This window comes from Puntigrus tetrazona, chromosome 11 (assembly GCF_018831695.1).
Source record: "Puntigrus tetrazona isolate hp1 chromosome 11, ASM1883169v1, whole genome shotgun sequence".
NCBI classification, from domain to species: domain Eukaryota; kingdom Metazoa; phylum Chordata; class Actinopteri; order Cypriniformes; family Cyprinidae; genus Puntigrus; species Puntigrus tetrazona.
In genome coordinates, this window is record NC_056709.1 from 3,715,579 (window position 1) to 3,743,412 (window position 27,834).

Sequence of the window (27,834 nt, forward strand, 5' to 3'; positions counted from 1 at the left end):
AGGACAGTAGAATTTACAGATGGGATCAGACAGAGGAAGGAGGGAGGGGTTATGTAACGACAGAGGAGGTGCTAAGAAACTAAAGCCAGCTCTGTCTCTTACATGTCATTCCATGAAAGGAGAACTATGTTTCTGTAACATCTAACAATGTGTACTAAACACTTAAATTAACTATAAGCTTATTTTGTAGAGGTTTAGAGGTCCAGAATGTCCTTGCTAGCATAGTGAAACCTGTTGATCACCAAGTAGTGATTTCACAACCAAACCATGTGTCTATTGTGTTTTGCACAGGTTTCTGGTTAGGGAACAGAAAAGAAAGTTCATTTGAGTATATGAGAACAAATGTGTGTGTGTGTGTGTGTGTGTGTGTGTGTGTGTGTGTGTGTGTGTGTGTGTGTGTGTGTGTGTGTGTGTGTGTGTGTGTGTGTGACATACGAGGACACAATTTGTATAATGACATGGGTATGACATAGGTATTTCAAGAAGAAGGTGACTTATGGTAACATTACCCCATGTCCTAATTTTTCAAATAAATAATACTGAGTCGTTTTTTTTAAAGACCAAAAATGCAGACAGCTTCCTGTAAGGGGTAGGCTTAGGTGTAACGTTGGTGTATGGCAATAGCCCTTACAGTTTGTACAGTATAAAAACCCTTACGTCTATGGAATGTCCCTACAATTCACAAAAACAAACGTGTGGATGTGTGTGTGTGTGTGTGTGTGTGTGTGTGTGTGTGTGTGTGTGTGTGTGCGTGTGTACTTCTTTGTGCTGCATCGTAAGGACCAAATGTCACCATTAGGACAGTAAAACCAGACATTTTTGACATTGAGGGAACTGGCCTGTTGCCAGTTATTTGTAATATTTTACAATTTATTTTAAAATATTACAAATAATTTGGAAAGTATAAAAGTAATAGAAGCCTATGGAAAATCCCCACAAAAAAAAACACAGAAACAAACATGTGCGTGTGTAGTAACTCTAGACTCTGTGTAGTAGAAAAATAGCGGTCAATATATAACATATACAGTTCAGTTCTCTTCTAATAGAGCCTGTGCAATCAGGTTGTCACATCTCTGGACTCTTTGTTTATGTTTTTGTCCCGTGCCATGTGCTCCCTGTGCCCTGCCTTCCCTCCGTGTTAATTATAGTTGTCATCAGCTGTGTCTCGTCAATTACCCCGTGTATTTAAGTCCTGTCTTTTCAGTTCTGTTGGGCCGAGCGTCAAGGTCCCTACCCTATGTCCCTACCTGTGTTTATCCTGCCTGCCTGTTCACCTGCCTGCCTGCCTGCCTGTCTGTATATCTTTTAACCATTCTGGAATTAAACCCCTTTATTTTCATTGAATCTCGTTGTGTGCTCTCGTGCTTACCACACAACCGTGACAGACAGAGGACCTTAAAGAAGTAAATAGCGGCGTATTTTCCCCTTATTTTTTTTTTTTTTTGCCATGTTTGCCCAGTTTAAAGACCCAAACTTCCTCATCCGCCTGCTGGAGCAGGGGATTGCTCTCTCGAGGACTACACCGAACTGTTCCTCGAACTGGCCAACGACTCATTACCCGGACTGCTTGCTCGAACTCTTTCCGCGGACTTAACACCTCCAGCCAAGCGCAGCTGTCCGGGATCCTCGAGAATCGCCAGTTTTCAGTGGGTGCTGGTGTCCTGCAAATCAACCATGATGGTTGCGCCTGAGGACAACGACACCAGCCCCACTCCAGATCCAGAGCCCAACTCATCCCTTCACCGCATGGTCGAGCCCCAGCCTGAGCCCACTGCTGAACGGGGCGGAGTCGAGCGTGACCACGGACCCATCGTCAAGAGCGACAGAGCCGTGGATCGTAACAGGACCCGAGCCGTATAAACCAGGTGCGCGAGCAGCAACGAGCTCCCGCGGTGGAGACAGCCGACTGCGAGGGAGAGCGCGGAGTGGAGCTCCGCCCACTACACATCGGCTGAGGATGAGCTGATCATCCACCTGGGGCTGCTGGATCTGCAAAGGAGCTGGATGATGTAGACTTGGACTTGGACTTAGACTGGGCACCTGTATCCTGAGTTCCTGTTCCCGTTCAGCTACCCAGTAAGCCCGCTGGTTCCGCCCAGCCGTCCCGTTAGCCCGCTGGTTCCGCCCAGCCGTCCCGTTAGCCCGCTGGTTCCGCCCAGCCGTCCGTTAAGCCCAATAGCTTCGCTGGTTCCGCCCAGCCGTGTTAGCTCGCTGGTTCCGCCCAGCCGTCCCGTTAGCTTCGCTGGTTCCGCCCAGCCGTCCCGTTAGCTTCGCTGGTTCCGCCCAGCCGTCCCGTTAGCTCGCTGGTTCCGCCCAGCCGTCCGTTCCTGTGCCCGCGCCACGTGCGCTCTGTCCCGTTTCCTGTGCCCGTGCGCTCTGTCCCGTTCAGTGCCCGCGCCACGTGCGCGCTCTGTCCCGTTCAGTGCCCGCGCCACGTGCGCGCTCTGTCCCGTTCAGTGCCCGCGCCGCGTCGCGCTCCGTCCCGTTCAGTGCCCGCGCCCCGTGCGCTCCGTCCCGTTCCAGTGCCCGCGCCCCGTGCGCTCCGTCCCGTTCCTGTGCCCGCGCCCGTGCGCTCCGTCCCGTTCCTGTGCCCGCGCCCGTGCGCTCCGTCCCGTTCCTGTGCCCGCGCCCTGTGCGCTTCCTCCAGTGCCGCCTCAAGTTTTCCCACCCTCCCACCCTTGCCACACCACGTCGATGGATCCCAGCAGCCCCTGCGCTCATCCTCAGCTCACCATCCGATCGCCACGGGTCTGCCGGTCTCCATCGCCGTCGAGGTGAAGGATCCCTCGCCTCGCCGTCCTGCCTCCGAGACCCAGACTCCTCCTCGGCTCGTGATGTCCTAAAACACCGTGGTCCGTCAGTCCACCAGCTCCACCAGGCTCCATCGTCCCTCCGGCTCCGCCTTGGTCTGTAAATCGACCATTCGCCTCGGGATTCCTCTCCTCGGCCGCCTCGTCCTCCATCCCACCGGCTCTGTCAGGCTCCTCCTTCCCTCCGGCTTCACCTCAGTCCTCAGTCGCTCTGGCTCCGCCGCGTCCTTCCCGTCCCCGTGTGTCAGTCGCCAAAGCCTGCGGCGTCGCCTTGGACCTCCAGCGCCTCGACGTCACCCTGGCTCTTCGGCTCTCCGTCTCCACCTCAGTCTCCTCCTCCACCTGCTCCGCCGCCGTCGGTCGGCCCCATGGAAAGATGGCTGCTCCTCCTCCATGGCTCCTCCCTCCGTCGGCTCCACCTTGGACCACCATAACTGGGCTCTGGATCTCCTCCTGCTCCGGACTCCTATCTCCTTCCTGGCTCCTCCCTCCGTCGGCTCCACCTTGGACCACCATAACTGGGCTCTGGATCTCCTCCTGCTCCGGACTCCTCCTGTCTCCTCCCTGGCTCCTCCCTCCGTCTACACCTCCTTGGACCCTTCTGCCTTCTGCCTGCCCACTCCTGGGGATCCGTCCTCCACCACAACCTCCTCCCAAGACCCGGTATCCCCAAATCTTAGTCATTTTGGTTTTTGTTTGTTTTTGTTTGTTACCCTTTAGGTGCGAGGACGCACCTTCCGGGAGGGGGGGGTAATGTCACATCTCTGGACTCTTTGTTTATGTTTTTGTCCCGTGCCATGTGCTCCCTGTGCCCTGCCTTCCCTCCGTGTTAATTATGTTATTGTCATCAGCTGTGTCTCGTCAATTACAATTACCGTGTATTTAAGTCCTGTCTTTTCAGTTCTGTTGGGCGGCGTCAAGGTCCCTACCCTATGTCCCTACCTGTGTTTATCCTGCCTGCCTGTTCGACCTGCCTGCCTGCCTGCCTGTCTGTATATCTTTTATTTTACCATTCTGGAATTAAACCCCTTTATTTTCATTGAATCTCGTTGTGTGCTCTCGTGCTTACCACACAACCGTGACACAGTCAACAATATTGCCAGAAATTGTGTTCCTAAAACAAGCCAAAGGCAACAGTGGCAAGGAATCAAATCTCTGTCACATAAACAGAGAGAGAGAAAAACTGCATTTGGATGACTTTCAGCTGCAGTGCATAGGATCGTGATTTATGATCTGTAAGTACAATAGAATTTTTTTTTTTTTTTGGTTTAGGGGATTTTTTCAGTGCACTTAGCCTAGTTTCAAGAATACATGCAAAGCGCCATCTAGTGGCAATTAACCAAAAGCAGTCAGATCAGGGTGTGTATTTATTTATTTTAAAGGTTGTAATTTATACTGACACAAGTAAACTGTAGATGTAAAATGCAACACTTAATACTGAGGCGCTTGTTAATTGTGGCACATTTACAGTAGCTTTATGTAAGTGTTGTCTGAAGACCCACATTCAAACTATATATCTAAAATATGTCTGCAACTTTTAGTGGTATCACTCAATCAGCCGCTGCGTATCAAATAGATACCCATTTAGGAAATAGCAAAATGCAAACCAAAAAACAAAAACAGTTGTGTTTTACACTGTTTTGTCTCAGTTTTCGCTAACCACTGGTGACAATATTGCGCATGTGAGGATGAGAGGATCAGAATTGAGGTTAATGTTTCTCTCCGGTTTAGTACTGAAACTGCTCTTCAACTGTCCTCAGAAGATACACAGCCTCAAAGTGCAGCTGAGCTTCTGTTGCGTCTGAAGATTAGTTTACCACAGCTGTAAGAGTGTGTGGGATGTGTGGAAAACATGATTGTATCAGCATTAGTTCTTTCTAAATGTCACACACACACACACATCTATCTTTACGATCCATACTGACATGCATGCAATGTGTGTTTGGAGGGCTGTGTGGTGTTATAGAGCTCTCATATGACTCAGACAGAGAATCCTTGCGACTGTGTGTGGGCTTCACTTCAGTGTTTGTGGCCCCGGTATGTCACTAACATTTCAAGTGCAAGCAGAATAAAGCAAAAGTGCAGACGGGTTACCCTGATAATATTAACGCGTCTGACTGTTGTTTAGGTCTGAACTGATGGGTGAAAAATAATGTAAAATGTGACCAAGTTAGGAAAAAACATACGGTGGAATGATTTGAAGTCCAATCGGTTTTTAAAAAAAGGAGTAGTATAGCTTTATGCATTTGGTGGACACTTGCTTAATTTATTTTTATGTGTTTCCGGAAATTGTTAACTGGTCTAGTGAACCACACCAACACCCTGACAACCACTTAGTTCCCCAAAAACCACTCAGAGCAACCTAACAAATTTCCACAACACCCTAACAACCACCTAGAACAACTTACCACCACGCTAACATAACAACCCCTTAGAGTATCCTAATAACCACTCTAAACACCTGATCAACCACCCAGAACATCTTGTTAAACCATATCAACCTAGTAACCAACAACAACCAACCAGACCAATCTAAAAACCACCCAGAACATTTTGTTACCCCATTTATGAAATACAATGAAGGGATAGTTCACAAAAATTAAATGTCATTAATTACAATTGAACAACACAGAACACTTTGTTACCCTGGAACAACAAACTAGTAACCAACAGGAACACCCTAGCAACCACCCCGAACACCATAAAAACCACTCAGAACAAAAACAACCAACCAAAACACCCTAACAATTACTCAGAACAACCTAGCAACCACCCTAACATAGAAACCATTTAGAGCACCCTAAAAACAATTCGGAACACCCTTAAAATCACTTAGAAAAACTTTACCAACCAATCAAAACACCCTAACAACCACTCAGAACACCCAAACAACTACCTTAACTACCCTAAACCACTCTTGTTATCCCATATTAAGCTAGTAACCAACAACTACCACCTTAATTATCATTCAGAATGCCATAAACATCACTCTGATATAATAATCACTCAGAACACTACAACTCTACAACAAACCAGAACACCCTATCAATCACACTAACATTTTAGAAAACCCCTTATAACCACCCATAACATTTTGTTACCCCATTTCTAAAACAACAACCACAGACAACACATTCCCAACCACACAGCAGCATCCTGTACACCCCAAGATAACTGCACATTAATGTAACTACAAGCACTCACAACACTATTAGCTCACATCGCAACACACTTGCGCTGAGACCCTAGCAACGACTTAGCAAAATGCTAAGAATACCTTAGAAACCATATAACAACATCTTGGCATCTTCCACTGCAGATACAAAACAACATGAAAAAAATAATCAGAACACTTTATCAAATACATCGCAAACACCATGGCAACTAGCAACACAAAAACCAAAACCCTACAAACTACAAAGCAAAGCTCTACTAACCACTCAGAACTGTTTAAAAACCATATAACAAGACTCTGGCATCTGCCCTCATAATAACACTTTAGCAGCCACATAGTAACATCTTTCTAACAGTCCAGAGCATAGATACAATCAGAAATCCTAACAGCTTTAGAAATGTATTAACATTATTTAACCATAAAATGACAACTTGGTCTACACACTGTAATGAGCCAAGAACCAATTAGACTTTATCACCCTCACAGCAACAATCGGATTGTTGCTATGTGGCCCTAACAACTGCATAGCAACATACTAACAAACATTTACAACACTTTATCAAACGTATAGCAATACTATTGCAAGAGACATCCTTAACAACCACGTAGCAAAGCACTCAGAACACCTTAGCAACTGCATAGCAAGGATTAACAAGAATTAAAAACACAAAGAAAACCGAGAAAACATTAGCAACCAAGTACTGCCCTGACAACGACACAGCAAATATTTTAACATTGTGTTACCATAGTAACAATATACCAACCATTCAGGACAACGTAGACCAGGGATCACCAAGTTGGGTAGATGGAGGGCAGATGTCCCAGCAGAGTTTAGCTCCAACCCTAATCAAACACACCTGAAGCAGCTAATTAAAGGAACAGTTCACCCAAAAATGAAAATTACCCCGTAATTTACCTACCCACATAAAGTCCTAGGTGTGTATAACTTTCTTCTATTAGGCACAGTTAGAGTTTTGTTCTTAAGTTTTTCATCCTGGCTCTTCCAAGCTTGGTAACGGTGGCACATGGTGGACTTTATTAAAGCTCCATAAATCATATATATCTTTTGTAAAACTAACTTATATGTCTCCGATGGGGTTCACACATGTCTTCTGAAGCGAAACGATGGGTTTTTGTAACTTTTGGCTGATCACTGATTCGATGTATAGCGTAAGCCACATTTGTAGCTTAAGCTCGGAAGACAATAGACGAACGAGGTTACTAAATTCTACGTATTTTGTTGACCCTGGAACAACGTTTTAAACCAAAAATTTAATTTTTAAATTTAAATCACCTAAACCTAACCTTACCCATGAGTAATGGCTAAAGTCAAAGTAAATGATAGATGAATAACACTGAAGTACGAGCAAATAACACTGATTTTAAGCCTAAACTTCACAAAAACTATAAAACTGTTCTTCAAATCCAATTGGTTAATAATTATGTTGTTCCAGGGTCAACAAAGATGCTGATCCAGGAACACATCGACCTCAGCAAAATCAGGATCTGCAGGTCAGGTTAGAGGTCGGAAGCCAGAACCCGACTCTCACAAACTCGCATATGGCCTGAAATTAAGCAATTATGAGCAATATTGATGAATAAAGAATATTTTTTGAATGTAGCTATTCATGGCTGGTTTAGGTCAGTCATGAATAAGTAGATGGCAGCAAGTCCCTGTTTTCTAATCAGATAAAATCATACCTTCTGTCTTTTAAAAAGATCTCCGAACCATTTTGTGTGAAAAAGATTTGCTTGGAGTTTTTGCGCGGTTGTATAGTAGTAAGTTCTGATTGGCCAATTGCCCTTATTTAATTTGTGAATTAACATAACTAGACCATTTTTTTCGTGCTCATGATACGTTTTGGTAATCCAACAGCATTACCAAGCTTGGAAGATCCAGGATAAATTTGTAAAAGACTCGTCTGAAAGAAGAAATTTATATACACCTAGGATGGCTTGGGGTAAGTAAATAATGGAGTGATTTTCATTCCGGGTGAACTATTCCTTAAAGGTATTATAAGTATACTTGAAACTTCCAGGCAGGTGTGCTGAGGCAAGTTAGAGCTAAATTCTACAGGACGCTGGCCCTCAAGGATCAAGTTTGATGACCCCTGTCATAGACACCTCTCAGAAATAATAGTTACAGTTTAGAAAGTCATTAAGATCAGCTCAGAACACGTAATGAAACATGACAACACCATGGTTTCTACTCTAACAACTATAGCACCATAGAAACAATCATATGCAACACCTTAGCAACCGCATTACAAAGGCCTGAGAGCTCACCAGAATGCTTTAGCAACTGCTTAGCAATGTGTGAACAGCCACGCAAACTCCTTAACAACTGGACAGGAACATCCTGCCAGTGACCCAGAACACCCTAGCAACCTCATAGAACCTCAGAATGCAACTAACAACACCTTTGCACATATCCCAGCAAATGCAATGCCAGTTTGCAACATGCACTCCCAACTCATCACATATTTTTGGTTACAAACATTGGCATCGCTTTAGCGTATTTTTTTATTTTATTTGAAGGCCCTCTATTATTTTTGGTTGTACGTCTTAATTTAATGGTTTGCACGAGTTTGTAAAAAATAATAATAATAAAAAATTGAAATTATTTTATAATATATACTTTCACTGGAGCACATAACCCCACCCCTACCTTAAAACGACCCTCTTCTGAACAATATAAAACACATAATAAACAGTCACAGGTATTCATTGCAAAAATTGACCATAAACAAGCAATATAAAAGCATTACAAACAAGTCGTGTTGCATTTCAAGTCCTTCTTAAGCCATACTATGTCTTTATATAAGAATATAAAACGTTAAGATTTAAACGTTTTATTAATACGCTCACATCTCATTCAAAAACATACTCCAGTTCTGTAGAAAGATACAATTGGTCACGATACACACAAGAGCCAATAGCAATTCACAACCAAACGGTAGGTGCATGGGTAAGGGATTAGGTTATGTGTTTATTAATGTGTAAATAATGTAATATCCAAAAATGTGATTGTTTACATTGGAGAATCACACCCTAACATATATGCAATAATGCCAATATTATTACAAAATGTATAATTTAATCACTATAGCAACTGCATAGAAATACCCAGGCAACCACCTACAATACAGATACCACCCAAACATCATAGAATTGTTTTAAAATGCATTATTTACACAAGTACTATATTAAAAGAAACTGCACAACAAGAGTTGTCGAAAGTATTCTTAGACACAGTGGAAAATTAGAGAATCCGTTCAGTAGTGCTCAAAAAGCTTGCTGGAAATTTAAATATTTTTATTTTTTATTTTTTTCTACTGGCAGGGTACCGAAGTCAGTACTGACCAGAACACACTAGCAATTGCTTAGCGATGTGCTAACAGCCACACAAGCACCTTAACTGCACAGGACCAACCTGCCAACCATTCAGAACACCCTAGCAATCATATAGCAACCTAGCAATTTACATTTCTGTAAATTTGTGCAAATAGTAGTGTAAAGCTACAGTTACATACACTACAAAAAATACTGAAAAGAGCAGCTGTAACGGTGTGTGTGTGTGTGTGTGTGTGTGTGTGTGTGTGTGTGTGTGTGTGTGTGTGTGAGAGAGAGAGAGAGAGAGAGAGAGAGAGAGAGAGAGAGAGAGCATCAACCATCAGACAGAGTTGAGAGGAGAGTGGGAGAAACTGAGAGAGAGTAGGAGGAATGAAAATAAGAGTTTATATGCAAGTCAGCATCACAACTGGATGCAGAGCATTTCAGCAGTACAGACCTTTAAGTTATGTAAAGCAAGGGGTGTCTGAAGGTAAGGTCATTTTTTGTTGTCTGTTTTATTGGTGTGTTTGGTGTGCAGTGGCACTACACTATATTTGACTTGTCCTTTTATGTATGCATAAATGTGCAGTTTAGAATGATTTTTTTTACTTTTACTTTTTCTTTTTAGTCATGCACATGTAAGCAAGCACAAGTTTTGTTGTTACGAAACTCCTATTTAAAAAGGGTTGTTGTTTTTTTTATTTCATAAGTCAGCCTACATTATTTCATTTGCATAGAACTGCACGGTTGTATATTTAGTTTTAGAGAGAGCAGTGCAATATTACCACAGTCAGCACCTCCTCTTTAACACCATGCAAGGTATGTTGCTGTTATATGCTGTAGACCACGTATTTGATTTTTTTTACTTTTTTTTTTAAATAATTTTCATAAATGCATAATTCCTAGATAGGTTGCAGATTTAAGGTGAATTCTTGTATCATTCAGCTCTTTAGGCTCAAATTCGTTTTTAGCATCATAATATTCCATGACAAATATTCACTTTTTGCATTAAAAAAAAATCTATCCGCTGTCCCACAGAAATGAGCAATTCTTGTATTTGCTTATCACTTGAAATTCAAATAGTGTTAATGCTCTTTATAGCATTACCTGAAAAAATGCATATAGATTGAGGGCTATAAATGCTGCATGACAGCATTAGTCATTTCATTTGAATAAACAGGTGGGATATTTGAATAGGTAAATACGTCTTTTCACAGTTCATACCTCAGGTAAAAATGTGTGATAAGCATAATGTCTTTCTGACAGCGTGGGAAATGAAAACTTTTGTCTAATGATGAATTTGGGAAGAAAATTGAAAGAAATTTTGCAATGGACCAGATGCATCCCATTCAAAAATGAGATCAAACAAATATCGGGTTCTTCTTAATTCATTTCATTATAAAACAGTGTGTATTTTTAACCTCTCCTACTTGCCATAGCTATTTTATTCTTGACCCTTGTGACAGTCAAACATGCACTGTTATTATGGAAAATTTGTTGCCATAGAAACGCCCTGACTTGGGGGCAGACTGAAGTTTATAGACTAAAAGCTGGAGTGAGGCAGGTCGTCTGGTGCTGAATGCTGTTATTAGTGTACCATTAAGCTATCAAATTGTTAGAGAAGAGACACTTGGAAAGTATAGAGCACATTCCTGCAGGGTTACGCTTGAAAAAAATAATTATATTAGCAGTTAGAGGAAATATAAAAAAAACACTCATCTTGAAGTGTTTGAAAATAATATTATATATGAATATAATTGAATAATTTTTTTTTTTGAGTGAAACAGCATATTCGGTGAGACTTCATTTTATCTGAAAATTTGGATCGCGATATAAATGGAATCAAATGTTTGAGTGTAGTTATCCAGTGTTTGGCATACAGGACCTTGAAAATGTTTTATTGATTATAAAACAAGAAAGTCCACACTCCGATGAGCTGATGCATAGACTTTTGACAGACTACATTTTAGTTATTTTCACATCAAACAGTGATCTTAGACTTTATGCTGACACCTATTGGCTTGCATGCAGCATTGCACAAAAGGAGCTTTACAATATTTCTATTGTAGAAATATAATATTTGCATACATAATAGACCGTAATATTTATTTATTCCACAATCAAAAGTGGCGCCCAGCTGCTTATTTAAATGTAACATAACTTATTGAAACATAACATAATAACTTAACCTCTTAGGATGAGTGGGAAAAAATGATGTCTTTACATTACATAAAAAATGATGTAAAAAAAAATTCACCCATGAATTCTATCTATCTATCTATCTATCTATCTATCTATCTATCTATCTATCTATCTATCTATCTATCTATCTATCTATCTATCTATCTATCTATCTGTGTGTGTGTGTGTGTGTGTGTGTGTGTGTGTGTGTGTGTGTGTGTGTGTGTGTGTGTGTGTGTGTGTGTGTATCAATCAAACTTTGTATAAAGATGATTCTGTATAAAGATGATGCCATTTTTCTGCAAAATGTGTGTAAAATGATCATAAACAAGTTTTCTTATTACGTATAACATATCTATAAAATAAATCTAATTTGCATATTAATGTGTTTTTGGTGCAACATGTAATGAAAAAGAAGTGTAATAATGGGAGATTGACAAAAATTTCATAATAATGTTTCATAGAATATAATTGGTTCCCCTATTAATTTGTTATGTCTCCCAAAATGCATAATAAACATGCTTTTAGCCCCGGTGTCGTGAAATCAACATCCTGTTTCATAACAAAAGTCATATTTTGATTTGGAACCCCGTAACATTTTGCTGAGATGTCGATTTATGACACACAATTTAATAATTAGCCAAATTTCCACAAAGAGTGTCACTAAATGTGCTCTGTACAAGATGTCCAGGCTTAAAACTGTGGCATGCATAGAAATACACTAAAATAAAATGTCCTCATATGAGGATGCGGGGTCTAAAGAGGTAAAAAAAAAATAAAATAAAAAATGTAGGGTCCTTTTGGGGGGTCAGTACAGTGAAAACAACAAAAAAAAGGTAAAAAAAAAAAAAAAAAACTTGCAAAGCAAAGTTATAACCAGCATCAATGCATGCAAGCATAAAATAAAAATTATGCATTAGAATGAATCTTTAAACTTAAAATGTTTTCTTTTTTTGTTTATTTATTTAGCTTAAAGGTGGGTTTTGCTGCAATTAGATATATCTGACATAATCTCATTTACACTTTTTTTTTTTCTTTTCTTTTCCAGAAAGCACCCAATAGCACCCCTCGGTGTGAAGCCACAAGTCTCCTTTCAGTCCTAAATCATTTTATTTGTCACAACAACTCAAACAACCATTAGCACCTTACTCAGCTGAACTTTAATCATCCAGCAAGTGCTTATGCCCTCAAAACACTCAACTCAAATGGTCTTATTCTTCCCCATAATCAAATTTCCGCTATAAACAATGCAATGTTACTGACATTTCTCTGCAACTACTAAACAAGTCCAACTAGAGAGAGGACGAGGACAGCACATCATTTATGTCAAATGTGATACTGCATGATCTTTGTTGTGCTCATGGAAAAAAATACGAGTTCCTCCTCAGTCTTAGAAAAATGGGATTCCATACCAAATGAACAGCCATCCGAGCCCATTTTTAAAACCCCTTCACCCTTTTGGAATCAGGATTTAATATACAGAAGATCTAGACAAGTACGTGATTCCACATGTGATGTCGTCACAGATGGGTTCAACTTGTATACCTACAGGTGTGATTTAGGCACTGTCACAAGCCCAGACCTCTCATGTGTCATAGGACCAAATCAGATCCACCCTTCACCGAGTCTGAACTCGACTAGCAGTAGATATCTACCACCTACATCGAAATTACTTGTGAGCAACCCAAATACGCTGCACGGTATTGGAAGGAGCACTTCATACTGGAGTTATTTAACTCCAGAAGTCGGAGATGGACTTGTGAAAGGTTTCAGAAAGCTGCATAATCCACAAATCGACCCACTGTCGGCTTCATATTTTTACAGAGGAGTCGTTAGGGATACTCTACGAAGAGATATTCCAAATGAGGAAGTCAAAATATGCATGCAAAAAGAGAGGCCGAGATATTCACATTGGTACCATGAACCGCAAAGTCAGAGAACCTGCTCTAAGACATTACGTGAGAGACATTATGTGAGAAACAACCCACTGCTAGGTTCTTTATTGCATACAGATTCTAGTAAAGAATATTTTCGACACAATATTGAGTACAACCATCACCAGCCTCTCAATCTGAATGACTCGATTAGGCATGCTGTGCCTGAAGAATCAAAGCCGGAAGGTGAAACGCAAACAAGAGAGGAGCTCCCCCTGCTGGTCTGGAGAGAAGAAGCAGAAAAACACAATCGCCAAACAAACACTAGCTCGCAATCTAAATCCTCTTCTTCTGCCCTCTGGGTTCTCAGTCGCTTTGCAGAAGGCACATTGGTGGAGCTTGAGGGAGGCCGGCTGAAGCGGGTGGAGGATTTAAAGATGGAGGATTTGGAGCAGTGTGCCCAGTTACATCCTGAGCTGACGTTGAAGCGCTTCACTGTGTTGAAGGTGACTCCTTCACAGACCCCAGCGTTGTCATGTTTGCTTGTGGAGATTGAGCATGACCACTCACAGGTAAGAAAGAAAATTTAATTGATATGCTGCACCTTGGATTTTCACAGAATCAATTAATCTTACTAATCAAACTGGCTGTAAAACACAAAAGAAAGCAATGTGTTGCCTTGAAAAAGCAACATATGCTGGTTGGGTACGTTTTGAAGCTGGTATGCTAATTTGAACTGGTCCTTGCTGGTTTAAGCTGGTCATGTACTGGTCCTAAGCTGTTCAGACCAGTTTAAGACCAGCAAAGGACCAGCATAAGCTAGCATCCCAGCTTCAAAACATACCTAACCAACATATTTTTTTCAACGGGGATACCTGTCAATGTTAATGTGTTTGGTTTAGCACAATCCCCAAACACTAACTCACTATCTAAATCCTACTCTTCTGCCCTTTGGGTTCTCTATCCTTTTGCAGAATGCAGTTTAAGTGGCTGAAGCATAAGTGAAATTGCAATTAACATAAGTGAAACTACCCTCTATACAATAAGGTGAAGGGTTTCTGAAACATGTTGCAAACTACTATGCGAACACTGGTCAAGTGCTTCGATGTTGAGAAGCAAGCTCATTGGGGCTGATGCAACTGAAACAGCAAGGGACATAAGCAAAAAAATATGATTCTGGAGAATTATGTATTATTAAATATGTGAATTGTTTTTGCAGTTGTCCATGGAGGTGAGTGAAGGGCTTCCCTTCTTCGTTTGCAGTCATGGCTGGTCCTCCTGTAACCCTCAACATACAAGTAAAACCTGCAGACTACAATGCCGCCAGCTAAAGGTGGGTGACGTGTGCCTGGCATTGACGCATATACCCGTCTCTTCATCTCAGCCTGCCAATCAGAACCTAGCTGAAGTGAGTGAAGATCACAGGGTTCCAAAGTGTCACGCCGAAAACAACCCCACAGTGCAGAAAAAACACCAATCAAGAAAGAGACACTTCACAGCTCCTGAACTCAGGGGGACATCTAAGATACGCAACTTCGAAGACTGAGCAGCTAAAGGCTAATTCATGTATTGTAGATTTTTTTTTTTTTTTTTTTTTGAAGTTTCATTTGCTATTTTTATTGAACATAATTTGTCTTTATACATTGTAAATACCATTCCTTTGCAAATATAAGTGTGTACATAACTGCAGTGTTACCGATTCAATTACACTACCGTTCAAAGGTTTAGGGTCAGTGAGTTTATATAAGTATTTTTTTTTTTTAAAGACAATATTTTATTTATTAAATAGGTCAAATGTGGCAGTACATTTATTTTTACATTGCTAAAAATACAATCTATTTAAAATATATGCATTTATTTTACACTTTCTATTTATCAAAGAATTCAGCAAAATGTATCATAATTTCCACAAAAAATACTAAGTATTGAATATAATAAAAGAAGTGTTTTGAGTACCATATCAGCATATTAAATTATTATTTAAAAAGGATCATGTGACAGACTGACAGGACATAAAGACTGTAGTAATGGCTGCAGTAAATTTATTTTTGATATACCAGGAATTTTATCATTTTTAATCTTGAAAAATGTTAATAAAAAAACACAACAAATCCATGCAGCATAAGTGAGCATAACGGACTTCTTTCAAACATTAAAAATAGATTCATTAATCTTACAGACCCCAAAACTTTTGAACAGTAATTTATTTTGTCACAAAATACAGATCTCCTTACAAAATTCTAACAACAGCAAAATTGGATATTACAGTAGTTTTTTTTTTTTTTTTTTTGTAGTCTATTTCCTGTATGCACACTGGTCAAAGACATGCTAAAAACCTGTACAATATCTGACATTCAACTTTTTGACGCTGGCCGTTGTGGACTTCCGTTCTATGTACCTGTGCACTTCTAAAAGATGGCAAAATAAATGATTAGCTTATATATGCAAATAATATTGATGACATTTCCTGCTCATGGGTGCATGCTTTGTTGTTGTATAATAATATGCTTTCTATAATGGGAATTTAAATTGTAAAAAATTATTTTATTATAGAATAATTTTTTTTAGAAATGCAAAACATATATGTAAAAATACCACCTGCCACCAACTATAGCAAATTGTGGGCAAATGTTTAAAATATAGATTTGCACGCTACTTTTATTTACTGCATTACAGCATAGTGTGCAAGCCATAGATCTAATAAATAAACCTGACATAATTCACATTCATCGTAATAACAGCTGCTTTGCTGCAACAAGACCTTATAGATGCGTACAACTTCAGTAGATAAGCAGTAACTGCTTGCTGAATTAAACATGTAGGGGCCAAGTAAAAATAATACAGCATGTTATCGTTTGAAAGATTTGCATAATGCATACATTTTGCATCCTATATCTTAACATGGTATCTATGTAATACCTATAATGCCCAGAGAGTTAATCATTAACATTCTTAGGTCCAAGTAGAAACCTTCAGATAAAACATTGTTTGAATAAGTTTGGGAGTTTTTGTTTTACAGTTTTCATAATGAAAAAAAAAAGTTTCTTCACTACATAGAAAAACAAACTGTATACATATATTTGGTTCTCCAGCCATCTGGTTTTGAAGGCCATCTTTTCCACCAGCGACTCTTTAACGTACAGCTACAATGTTGTATTGTATCGATGTTATTGAGAACAGCTGCACGGGTCACATTTTCATCTGCCAAAAACTAGCACACCTGCTCCTCTTTAGACAGTTTTGTTCATTTCATTTTATCATTTGATTTATTCCTAATGTTCAGATCATAACCAAATGATCTCCCCTGAAACCGCCCACCTGCTGGCCTGGCCGCTCTTCACAGGCGAGGACGGGCTAAGCGATGACTCTGATACTGCAGGTGGACACATGCTGCAACACTGACCCCTGAGATGACCCACACACTTTAACACTCTTCGCAACAAAGGGTTCATTCAATAATGGCGTGTACACACACATTTGTATACATACACATGCGTTGCCATGAGGTGTGTTTTTGTGTTTCACAATGTTCCATCTTTTAGGATCATTTGGTCTTGTGCAAGATCTGAAATGTATAGGCTAACTAATAGCGTTGCCAAGTCTGCTGTTTTCATGTAAAATTAGGCTACTTTACCACTGTTTCAAATGCAGATTGTACCAGGGAAACTCCAGGAAAGAGATTTTTACAGTGGGAACCCCCTTTGAAACACATTTGGGCTAGTTTTTGGCTAGTTTTGAGTAGCAGTTGGGTGGGTGTCGTTGTGAAAACCTGCTAACTATTGGGCTAACTACTGGAAAGATTCCATCCCTTTTTTTACGTGTACTCTTATTTGTTGTCTGATTAAAAAAAAAAAATTCAAATCATTACATTATGAATTTCGCTGTAAACACTGATCCTGACTCTTCTGAAACCCTCAAAGGACAAATACAGGCACATGGCTTTTTATGAACTGAATGACTGTTAAACTGCTGACAGAAAACACATGTTCTTTCATGTATGTGACGAAACCAAAGTGATTCCAAGACAAAATTGAGTTGCATATTTGCTGCAGTCCTGTTTAATCGAGTGCTGAACATCTGTTTAAGGGTCCTGAAAGAGTGACATTAAAAATCCTCACTTTGACTCACCGTAATAGACACCCATCATTTTTTTTCTCCTTCGCATCTTGTGCAAAATACAGTGGGTGTAAAAGTCTTTAACCACCATTTAAACCTGGAAATCACCAGAATTTTAAACAAAGGCACGTTATGATGTAAAACGAGAAAGAAATATTTAGGATTCTGAATGTTTTCATTGAAGCACATAAGGTGTTCGATACTTTTTCCTGTTACCGTTCATTTCAACTCAATGTTATGCTTTGTTGTTAACAGAATAAAAAAAATTAAATACATTAGAAAATCCACAATACTTTAGTGAATTCATGCTATCATACAAGTGTATTTTTGTAAAAAAAAAAAAAAGTCTCCATAAAGCAATGTGCTTAAATCCATTGCCTTTTCCTGATCAGTCTTGTTAAATCTCTAAGGCATTTTCTTTCTCTCTGTATCTGCTCATGTCCTCTTTGATATTCCAAACTTGGCTCTTTGTGCAGAAATGAAAGCCAGAACACCACACACTTGACTCAGCTGTGGTCAACCTCATACAGTTCCAGGAGTTTTGAGTTTTAAATGAAAATGTATGTTTTGGATGTACACTCCTCTAACAAAGGAGTCCAGTTTTGCTCCAGTAATGAGTCTCTTTCCTCTCTGGGCTCTTGAAAAGTATTTGCATCCCTTATTTTTTTTCCAGGGCATGTGTAGTAATTAGTGGCATCCGCAGGCTCTGACGACCATGTTGCGGTACTTTTTCAATATTACGTTGGAACTATCATCAAAGTACAAAACGGAGATCCCATGTAACTGAGTAGGAGCACAGCAGGGCTTCGGGACTGTTTCTGGGTTTATGAAATGGACCTAGGATAAGCAGAGAAACGCATGATTTGGCATGATTTCATTGTAACATAATTATAACTCCAGAACATGATTATATAAAATATTAAATAATCAAATTAGACTAATGGCCATCAAACAGTTTTACGCAGTTTGATATTATTGACATGTTGCCATATTCGAATGGAATGTTGATAGAATAATATATTTGATTTAAGAGGAATAACCTATTCATTTTGTTCTGTTTTGGATTTGTATAGACAAAAATGGCCACACATTTAAACATCAGTATATAAGAAACACAATCATATGAGTCTGATATTACATGGGGGTCAGTTAAAAATGATTTCAGTTTTCAGCTTTAACACCGAAAATGACTCACCAGTGTCTGTACAATGGCATGGTTTGTGGCATTCATGTAAGAGTTCAAAGGGAACACACATTCCCCCTCACAGTAGTATGCAGCGTAACCCTCTGGAGCAATGATCCAGTCCTGGAAACAAGAAAAAGATGAGACAGTTTAGAGGAGATAAAGGCGCGCAATGAAAAAGGAGTCAAAAACTGGAAGCTGATCACGGTACCTGCCATCCCAGATCTCTAAAGCTGACATAGAGTTCATGCTTCTTGCAGCCCTGTTTGGGGTCTATACTGGCACCCTCTGGATTGAACAGGAGGAAGAATAAATAAGTAGCACATCTCTTAATAAAATGTCAATAAACTGTATGTTTGTTAAGATGGTATAATGCTATATATTTCTGGTAGAAATTAAATAGGTCACACTTCATTTCGATAATCCTGAAAATGAACTAATACATAAAGTTAGTAAGAAGTGTCACCTGCGGCCTCAGCTGTTTTCAAAGCCACCTGGCTAGGCGCAGCACCAGGTTTGGGGTTTTTAGAGCGGTGGTGGCCTCTCTGTTTGTTTCCTGATGCTGAGCGAACACTGCGGAGATGGATTCCTGATGCTTTCAAAAACGCCACCATAAATGGCTGCTTATTCTGAGGTCCAGTGCTGCCCACCAGACCTGCCCTCCTAGGGTTCATTCTTTCACCTGCAGAGGGCGACGGTGAGTTACATGATATTCATGACATGATATAATTTCATTAATTTTCAACTGTTTGAGTGTCCAGGTAATCACTGGAGCCCCCTGATGTTTCTGATGTGAATATCGACTTTTGTGTTTTGAAGAATAAAGCAATGTTTGGAACGACCACTTTCCCAAATGATCATTTGACTCTTTAAGATGGCAGTTTGATAGGCTGTGTTATAAAGATATCTTAACATTTGAAGATGCTCACCGTATGCAGTTTCCAGAGAGAGCAGCAGTCCCAAGTTCTGACCTGGGTTTATAATCCAGTGGTTAGTGGTGACCGTGAGGTCAAATACCAGCCATCCCTCTTCTGCCGCCCATACCACTCGTGAGTCTAGCAGGTACAGCTCCCTACAAAGAGGTCATATATGGGTCAATAGCTCTTTACTACAAATGCAAAAAGTGAATATAATTATTGATACAACTAAAAACAACTACGCTTTTAAATTAGTGCTCTTTATCCACGATAGACCCAAAAACGCAATTTTAGAATGTTCTGGGATTACTGGTTAAATACGGAAAGTAATGTTGGGGTAAATTTTCAACCTAAACCTGCTGTGAAATTGGCATAGTCAAAACTCTAATGTGAAATTCATTTATCGTGTTGATTCCCACTGAAATAATTACAATTACAATATGACTGCACATTTAAAGTCAACTCCATCTAAATCCAACCCTCAGAGAATCTTTTACTTCAGTTGTTTAAAAACACCTTGTTCAAATAATGTAGTCATATTTGAGCTACTATTAGCATTATTGAGGTTTTCTCTGCAGACAAGTTTACAAACTGTAGAAATGAGATGCGAAAATGCCATGACACGCCAGGACTTGTTGTCCTTCTCAGATACAGATATCGCAAAATAAGCTCTACTCCATGAGATAAGAACTTGAGGTCTGGCTGATACGAGCCATGAAATCAAAAACAACTGACGGCTGCAACAGGCAACAGCATGCTCCAAGACAGTATCACAGTTCTCTCTTATTAAATGTGATGTTTTCAGAGATCAGATTGTCCTCCGGTGATGAAAACAGGGCTTCTGGATGCCTCTCCAGAACAATGACTTGTCTTACAGGTAAGATTTCAGACCTTGAGGCCAACAAGAGACGAGGTCTTTATGTTCCTCCTGTCTAGTCGCCTTGCTGTCTGTACGCATCAACGGGGCAAACCGTCTCTGCATGACAATAGGATGAGGTGCAGGAAGGATGATTCACAATGGGTGGTCTTCACAGGGAATGTGTGTGTCGGGGGTGGATAATGCTTTAGTGTGCGTGTAATTTAGAACAAGCAATGGAGACCTCGAGAGAGACAGTCTGTCTGAGCATGTCTCACCTGAGGAGTTCTTCAGGTTCTCTGCTTTACGGACACAATCAGAAACTTTCCAAGGAGGTGTGATCAAGGATGAGGGAATGAGGGGGGAATCATTTCGGGGTGTTTCTCCAGATGTCTGGGGCGGAGAACCTCCCTTCCACTGAGGTCTTTGCATCTCAATAATTGACAGTAATGGCTTTGTAATGGTGGCTGCTCTCACTGCTTGTTAGCGGCCACACCGTAAATCAGATGGAGGAATTCTGTGGGAGCCCTGGCACTAGACATGTACCGTTGGGCAGACAAATCAGTGTGTGTGTTTGAGTGTAAGTCCATCCCTCCTACATTTAGGATAGAAATGTGGGTGGTTGCATATGTTTCATTTCAGACATTTGACTTTGTTTTTTTTTATTGTTCCTGCAGGCCTTTGCATACTTTTCTTATAAAAACCCAACCAACTAGAACATGCCAAAGCCATGAATTAGCTTTTACATATCTGAAAAATTACATCTTTGACTTATAAACAAATAAATAACCAGACCATTAAATGCCAAGGGCAAGCAGATGCACATGCAAAGTCAAAATGTAAAAAAACATGCTTACTTCACTTGCATAATCTGACCTATTTTACAATATAAAACAAACAGATTTTCTGTTATCCACTGGGAATTAATTGGATCATGAAACTGGACCACAATCATCCAGGAGGTTGGAAAGAAGCAGTTGAGATATATGGGTTCCAAGTTGAAAGCAATTAATTACATTTTGGAATATTTAATCATAAACAGTTTAATGTATTGTATGATGTATGATGTACTAAACTTATTTTATGTATTTTATAATGACATACCTTTTGGGCTGCTGTTGGAGCACCTGGAACACACTGACACGGAAAGTCTCGTTTTCATAGCGCTCGTGTACGAAGTCCTTGTAGATGCGGAGCTCCGCAGCGGTCATGGTTTCTCCCATTGGTATACGGGATAAGTCGAAACGAAACTCTCGGTGGTGCCGATGATAGAGACTGGGGTCTTCATCTAGATCCACTACAGAAAAGAGGAAGATAAATTACACTCTTGTAACTGTCCTTAAAGAAAAAAGCCATTTATTTTATACTTTCATTATTTAAGATGATATCATTTTTTTATTCTACCAACTAACTTACTTCATTATATTGATGAACATTTATAAAAATGTTTTATATTCTTTGTGTCCACAAATGACAAAGTGTGACATTTTAAGATTGAATTTCCCTGTTAAAGAGAATCTTTGGATATATGTATATTAAATGTGTTTATATATAAATTATAAGAATAAAAATATATAAATGTGCATATATAAATATATTCTGTATGTGTGTACATGATCTGTATATGATCATGTGTGTGTATTTAAATATACACAGTACACACACACATGTAAAATGTCAACAAAAACTTATTTTGGATGTGATTAATCATTTGACAGCATTAAATTAAATATATTTTTATTACGTAGTTAAGATAAATTTTAAGTGAGAGAAGTTTTCCATATTGCCTTAAAATGTTAAAAAACTTGTATTAATTGGGAAATGTATGTGGAAAATGTTTTGAAATCTGTGCTTGCCCAACTTGTGCGCAATATGTTTCTAAATTTGGTTTGGTCTGAATGCAAACTAGTTTTTCTTTTGTCTCATTTGACTTCACAGTACCGCTGCCAGCCAATGAGCGAACACACTGACACCACAGCATAAGTCACTGTACCAGACTTCATTCTGTCAGAAACACTGCGGAGTCACACTGAGCGCTTACGCCTGATTGCCTCACCCACATCACTGTGTCCAAAAAAGAAATGTTTGCTTCCATAAGCCGGTGATTGATCTGGGCGCTGGGTACTCTGGGGACCGAAGCTGGGGGAGAAACCACAGGCCCTGCACCCACCCACCATAGACTTCAATCACACACATGTGCCAACCACAAGAAAAGCTCTGTTAAAGGCCTGGCCCGGAAACCATTGGTGCCCCGCATATACATATACGTAATGGATACACACGCACGTTCAGGCTATATATTGGTGGCTCCTCGCAACTCTAACCTGAGAGACCTGTTAACTGTGGTAAAATAATCTAATTCCGGATATGAGGAAGAGGTCTTGAGTAGCATCTGGCTTGTCCCAAGTGTTTCAGACATGGTTGACCACATCTGGGAGAAGGTTGTCGCTATCCTGTTGAAAAGAGCAGCATATGTCGGGCAGTGGATGCTGGGATTACGACAAGGCTTCTCAAGCAGCTTCACCAAAAAGCATAGAACCTATAGAAGTCTGCCACTGAATAAAAAAATTAAAAAGGTTATTGAGACTTCAAAAATCTGACTTTTTTCCCAACTGCGTGATACAGGCATATAAAGGACCTTCAGAATTGGACTTTATAGCTCACAATTGTGAGTTAGATCACACAGTTGTAATTCTGACTTTAGAACTGTAATCATGCAATTCTGAGAAAAAGTCTGAATTGTGAAATAAAAAGTTGCTATAAGCCTTTTTTCATTCAGGGGCAGAAACTGACTTCCATATAAACCAGAAGATAGTCTTTTTGATAATCAAATCCTAATTTCCTCTTTTTTGGGGGCATCCTAATCTGTGTTAATCCACACGCAAGAAATACTAAAATAAAGAATCTCAATCAGTGCAGAAGTCTCGGTCAAAACTGACTTAACCCCTGTGTTGTATCAACCCAACCCAAACCCAGCTGAGCCGATCCTCAGAATTTCCAGCCTGATGGTGGCATAAACATTTCCTGGAGGTTTCGTGCAGCTTTTACAACCAATCTGTCATCCTTGAGTTCCACCCAGTCCATGCTTTTCAAGTGACCTCCTGCATGTATGCAGGGAATTTATTATGATTATTCCTCTTAATTGTATGCATATCCTGCCTGTAAATTCATGACATCAAGTGCTAGGGAACAGCGATGCATTTGAGTCTTTTCCAGCTTCTCGCTGTCTGATTACTGGGGGAAGCGCTCAGAAGAACTCTGAGGCATGCACATACTCAAAATAGCGAGTCATTTGTTTGACCGCAATTAAACAGTGGAAAGGAAAACATGGGTATTTTATGAAGGCAATAATTGCTTGTAAGGTTTGGTGTGTTTATGAGAAGGGCCATATGATGCAAAGATCAGATATGCATGCCGCACCATGTGCTGTGTTTTAACACTTAGCTCTTGATCTGAGGACTGAAAAGAGGGCCAATACACTTGGCAGAACAAAAGGTTTTTTTTAATTGTTATAATCTCTCTTGAGTAAAAACAGTCATTACATTCAAATGCAAGTGTAAGCCTTTCCGCTGTGGAATATGGGCTATCAATCAGTTAAAGATGTTAATCAAATTAATTACGGCAATTAATCAAAAAACTAAAAAAAGCACATGACCGTACAAGTATTTCAAAAATATTATTTAGAAGACCATAGCAGGATATTCTATTGTTTAAGACTGAATGCTAAACATCAAACAATGAAAAGTGTGTTTTCTGAGCAGGCTGCAAAACTAATTGGAGGTCTAATCGGCTTTTGGTGCCGAGGCTAAAAATCTGAGAAAAGATCTGCTCACTTTCTTTAAAATCGGCTTATGAATATAAACAGGTGGATTTGTACGCTACTTGATGTGCATACTTCTACACTGAGTTTAGAGTTTGCTGGAACTTGGATTAACAATTCACACAAGAAATCAATGTTTGTTTATGATTATTTATGATAATCCTGCTGGACTTTTATTTTATGTAGGCCTTATGCTTAATTTATCTTTTTAAGATGAAAATCTACAAGGCGGGTCTGATTTTTGCAGTTTTCTCAGCAGGAGCATCGGTGTTTGAGACAAACTCAGGTAAACATGGAAAACAGGAGTCGTTTTTAGCACAGCCAGGTTCCTGAAAACCACAACCTCTCTGCAAATCGAAAAGTAGCGAACTTTGATAACAAAGCATTGTTTGAGAGTTGAAAGGTAAAGACAAGAACTTGAAAGTAAAAACCCGAAGGTCATACAGGCAAGTTTATCAAGACCGATTTGAATATTTGGCCTAAGAAAGCCTTGCCTGGAAGTTTAAAACAGTTTGAAGGTTATATAAACACTGTGTAGTTTGTTACATGAACAGTTTGAAATTTGAAGGTTATGTAAACCTTTAGTGTAGTTCGAAGATGGATTTGAGGTTTGAAGAGATGCATACATGCATACAGATAAAATAAAATGATAGATAGATAGATAGATAGATAGATAGATAGATAGATAGATACGTAGATATTCATTATAGGCATGTCAATGTTGACACATAACTCAAGCGAGGGAGGAAATGTCTCTGCCACTCATCAGAAAGAAAACACACTGTGCTACACCTGTCCGATTATACCGTCCAACACAGATTCCAAACACATCATAAACCTGCTCTCTCATAAAATGTGTAATGCTTTTAATGAAATTCCCAAGAGGTCAGCCAAAATGTGGGATTTTTTTCCACTTCTAAACGCAGCATAAGCTGCAGCTGTCATTTATGCTGGAAGGTATTGATGCTGTGTGGTGACTTACAGCACATTGGAGTACCAAATATAAAAACAAGTAACAATTTAAGAAATGCTCAAGGAAGACACTGACCAGATCATGTCTCTCTGAACATAAATACACACATTTGCAGAAACATTTGCATCATTGGTCTTACACAACTGCATTTCAGCCTAAAATAAGTGCCCAGTCATTGAAATATTCAGCATCTCTTTTGACCACACACATACACACACACACTTAACACGCTAAAAGGTCTAGTCTTGAAAGCAAGAGTGTTTGGATGATGTATGTGACCCTCCAAGTCTACTGCCCTCAGTGCGCTTCAAAAATGCCTCCCTTAAATCCTAGTCATGCGAAACAAAGCCCATTAAACCCCGTGTCTTAGAGCTCTGAGGGGATTCGGTGGAAACTGGATATGCTTTGAACAAGTCAATTTAGAAAAGTAAATAATAATAATAACAATACTAATAATAATAAATCACATTTTCTCTAGCTCTCTGAAATGGCAGAAAATACTACAAAACACACATTATTTGTGCATGAAATGACTGGTGAGAAATGAGTTGCGGAAAAAATATGAACTACGATTAATATACGCAATCTCATTCATAACTAAATAGAATTTTTAATAGGAAAAAAAATAAAACTAATCAACAACAAAGTAACCCCTAATGACTTCGAGTACAATTTCATTATGAAACACTTTGAGAATTATGTATCATGACGAAGAAAACAAGAAGGTTTGTCGTTGCCAAAGAGTCATAGTTCTCAAGAATACAGCCTTAAACGATGAGAAGAGGGAGAATGATGGAATCCGCTTAAAAACAGATAAGATCCTCTTTTAACTCTGATCTAACATTTGAATCTAACAAGAATCAGATTTGGAACCAAGTCAGGAAATCCTATCAGCCATCTAAAGACACGACTACAGGACTATATATATATATATATATATATATATATATATATATATATATATATATATATAGAGAGAGAGAGAGAGAGAGAGAGAGAGAGAGAGAGAGAGAGAGAGAGAGAGTATTAAAGATTAGGTGCTCACCCAGATTGACAAAGCTCATCACCATGTCGGCATCACTGAGAAAGCGACTGTCCTGTTGGGTCAGCATCGGTGGACCCGGGGTGGTGTACGCCGGTTTATAAGAGTCCTCAAGGATGGCGTTATTATACAGATCGAGCATGAACATGGGAGCGGCGGTGTGCCTCTCCTGCAGGAGCGGACGGGGCCGGTGTGGCAGCCCGAGGATGGAGAGGATCTCCCGCTGCATCTCCCTGCGCTCCTGGCTCTTCAGCCGCCGCTGGATGAAGCTGGACTGAATGTCATTATCCAGACTGAAGTTTGCTTGCATTGCGGCCGCGAGCGCGCTGCAGCCACACGCCACGATCAGCAGCACCGGAATCATATTTTAGAACTTGTTCTTCAAAACAAGTTCACGATAATAAAGAATAAATCCTGAGCTCGCGGTTTAATCTCGCTGCTTAATTTGATTATATCATGAAGTTGGTTTTAAATACGGTGATTGTTTAATAATCCAACCCAGAGATAAATCCAGCATGATCTGTAATGTTGCGTTGATGGTCTCACTCTTTAAATAGCCCGCTGAAGCTCGTGGGTGGGGCGCGCGCTCATGGGCTGTCTTTTAGTAGTACATAACATCATACGCTAATAGTTACAACCCGATTTTATGAAAGGACGTATAAATAGTACTCCAAATAAAAACAAAAACTCATCTGAGTCGCATAAATTGACGCTACGCGATGGGTAGGATTAAGGTTGTTTTTATACGCAACCTAAAATGTTCGCATTTTTTTGCCTACAGTTAAAAAGTGTGTAAAATAAATAGTGGTGTCTTTTAGTAGACATCGACATAAATTGCTGAGAACAGTATGATACCATTAGTAAAGTCACACTTGTATTTAGGCATGAGTTTCACGATTTGGATTTTTTAAAATTAAATCATTAAGTAAATAAACTTAAATTATTAAGTTTAAGTATGTCAGCTTTTTTAATTCAGTGGGATTCAGTTCATATGGTAAACCTACATTATTACAGATATTGTTACAATAATTGAGATATATTTCAGTCGGGGAAAAATGTGTTTAAAAAAAAAAAAAATAAAAATATATATATATATATATATATATATATATATATATATATATATATATATATATATATATATATATATATATATATATTTTTTTTTTTTTTTTTTTTTTTTTTTTTTTTTTAATAACAATAGTTGTTTGGGATAAACTCTGTGATATATTTTATGTTGACAGTTCAGTGCTACCCCTTACTTGCATTACAGAATTCTGCTTTATTTTCTCAAGGTTAATAATTGTAGCCTTACCCGTCTGAGCTCACAATTACCACCTAACCTGATCAATGCAAACTCCAGCACATCCTTGACCCGTAGCCCGCCGTGGGTTAAACGTGTTTCACCCTCCGTCTGCCTTAATCTCTGTCCGATTAGGGAACAAACATCAGGCAAGTCAAGACAGGGCTCTGAAAGACAATGCAATGACAGCTCCAGCATGGCGATCTGGCATGTTGCTGACCACCTGCTGTGGTTAGGGCCCCTTTTCCCTG

At 39.6% G+C, this 27,834-nt stretch overlaps 2 protein-coding genes across 2 annotated transcripts; one reads left to right on the top strand and one right to left on the bottom strand.

Moving 5' to 3' along the window:
• Positions 1–9,681: 9,681 nt before the first annotated feature.
• Positions 9,682–15,197, top strand: LOC122353704. The gene is made up of 3 exons (XM_043251579.1): positions 9,682–9,808; positions 12,548–13,945; positions 14,593–15,197. Exons 2-3 carry the CDS (start codon positions 12,842–12,844, stop codon positions 14,917–14,919), a joined length of 1,431 nt encoding a protein of 476 aa, XP_043107514.1. The 5' UTR covers positions 9,682–9,808; positions 12,548–12,841; the 3' UTR covers positions 14,920–15,197.
• Positions 15,198–17,403: 2,206 nt separating this feature from the next.
• Positions 17,404–26,784, bottom strand: bmp7a (bone morphogenetic protein 7a). The gene is made up of 7 exons (XM_043251519.1): positions 26,284–26,784; positions 21,550–21,742; positions 19,602–19,744; positions 19,139–19,354; positions 18,884–18,960; positions 18,685–18,795; positions 17,404–18,326 (listed from the first exon to the last, which is right to left on the bottom strand). Exons 1-7 carry the CDS (start codon positions 26,642–26,644, stop codon positions 18,177–18,179), a joined length of 1,251 nt encoding a protein of 416 aa, XP_043107454.1. The 5' UTR covers positions 26,645–26,784; the 3' UTR covers positions 17,404–18,176.
• Positions 26,785–27,834: the final 1,050 nt, after the last annotated feature.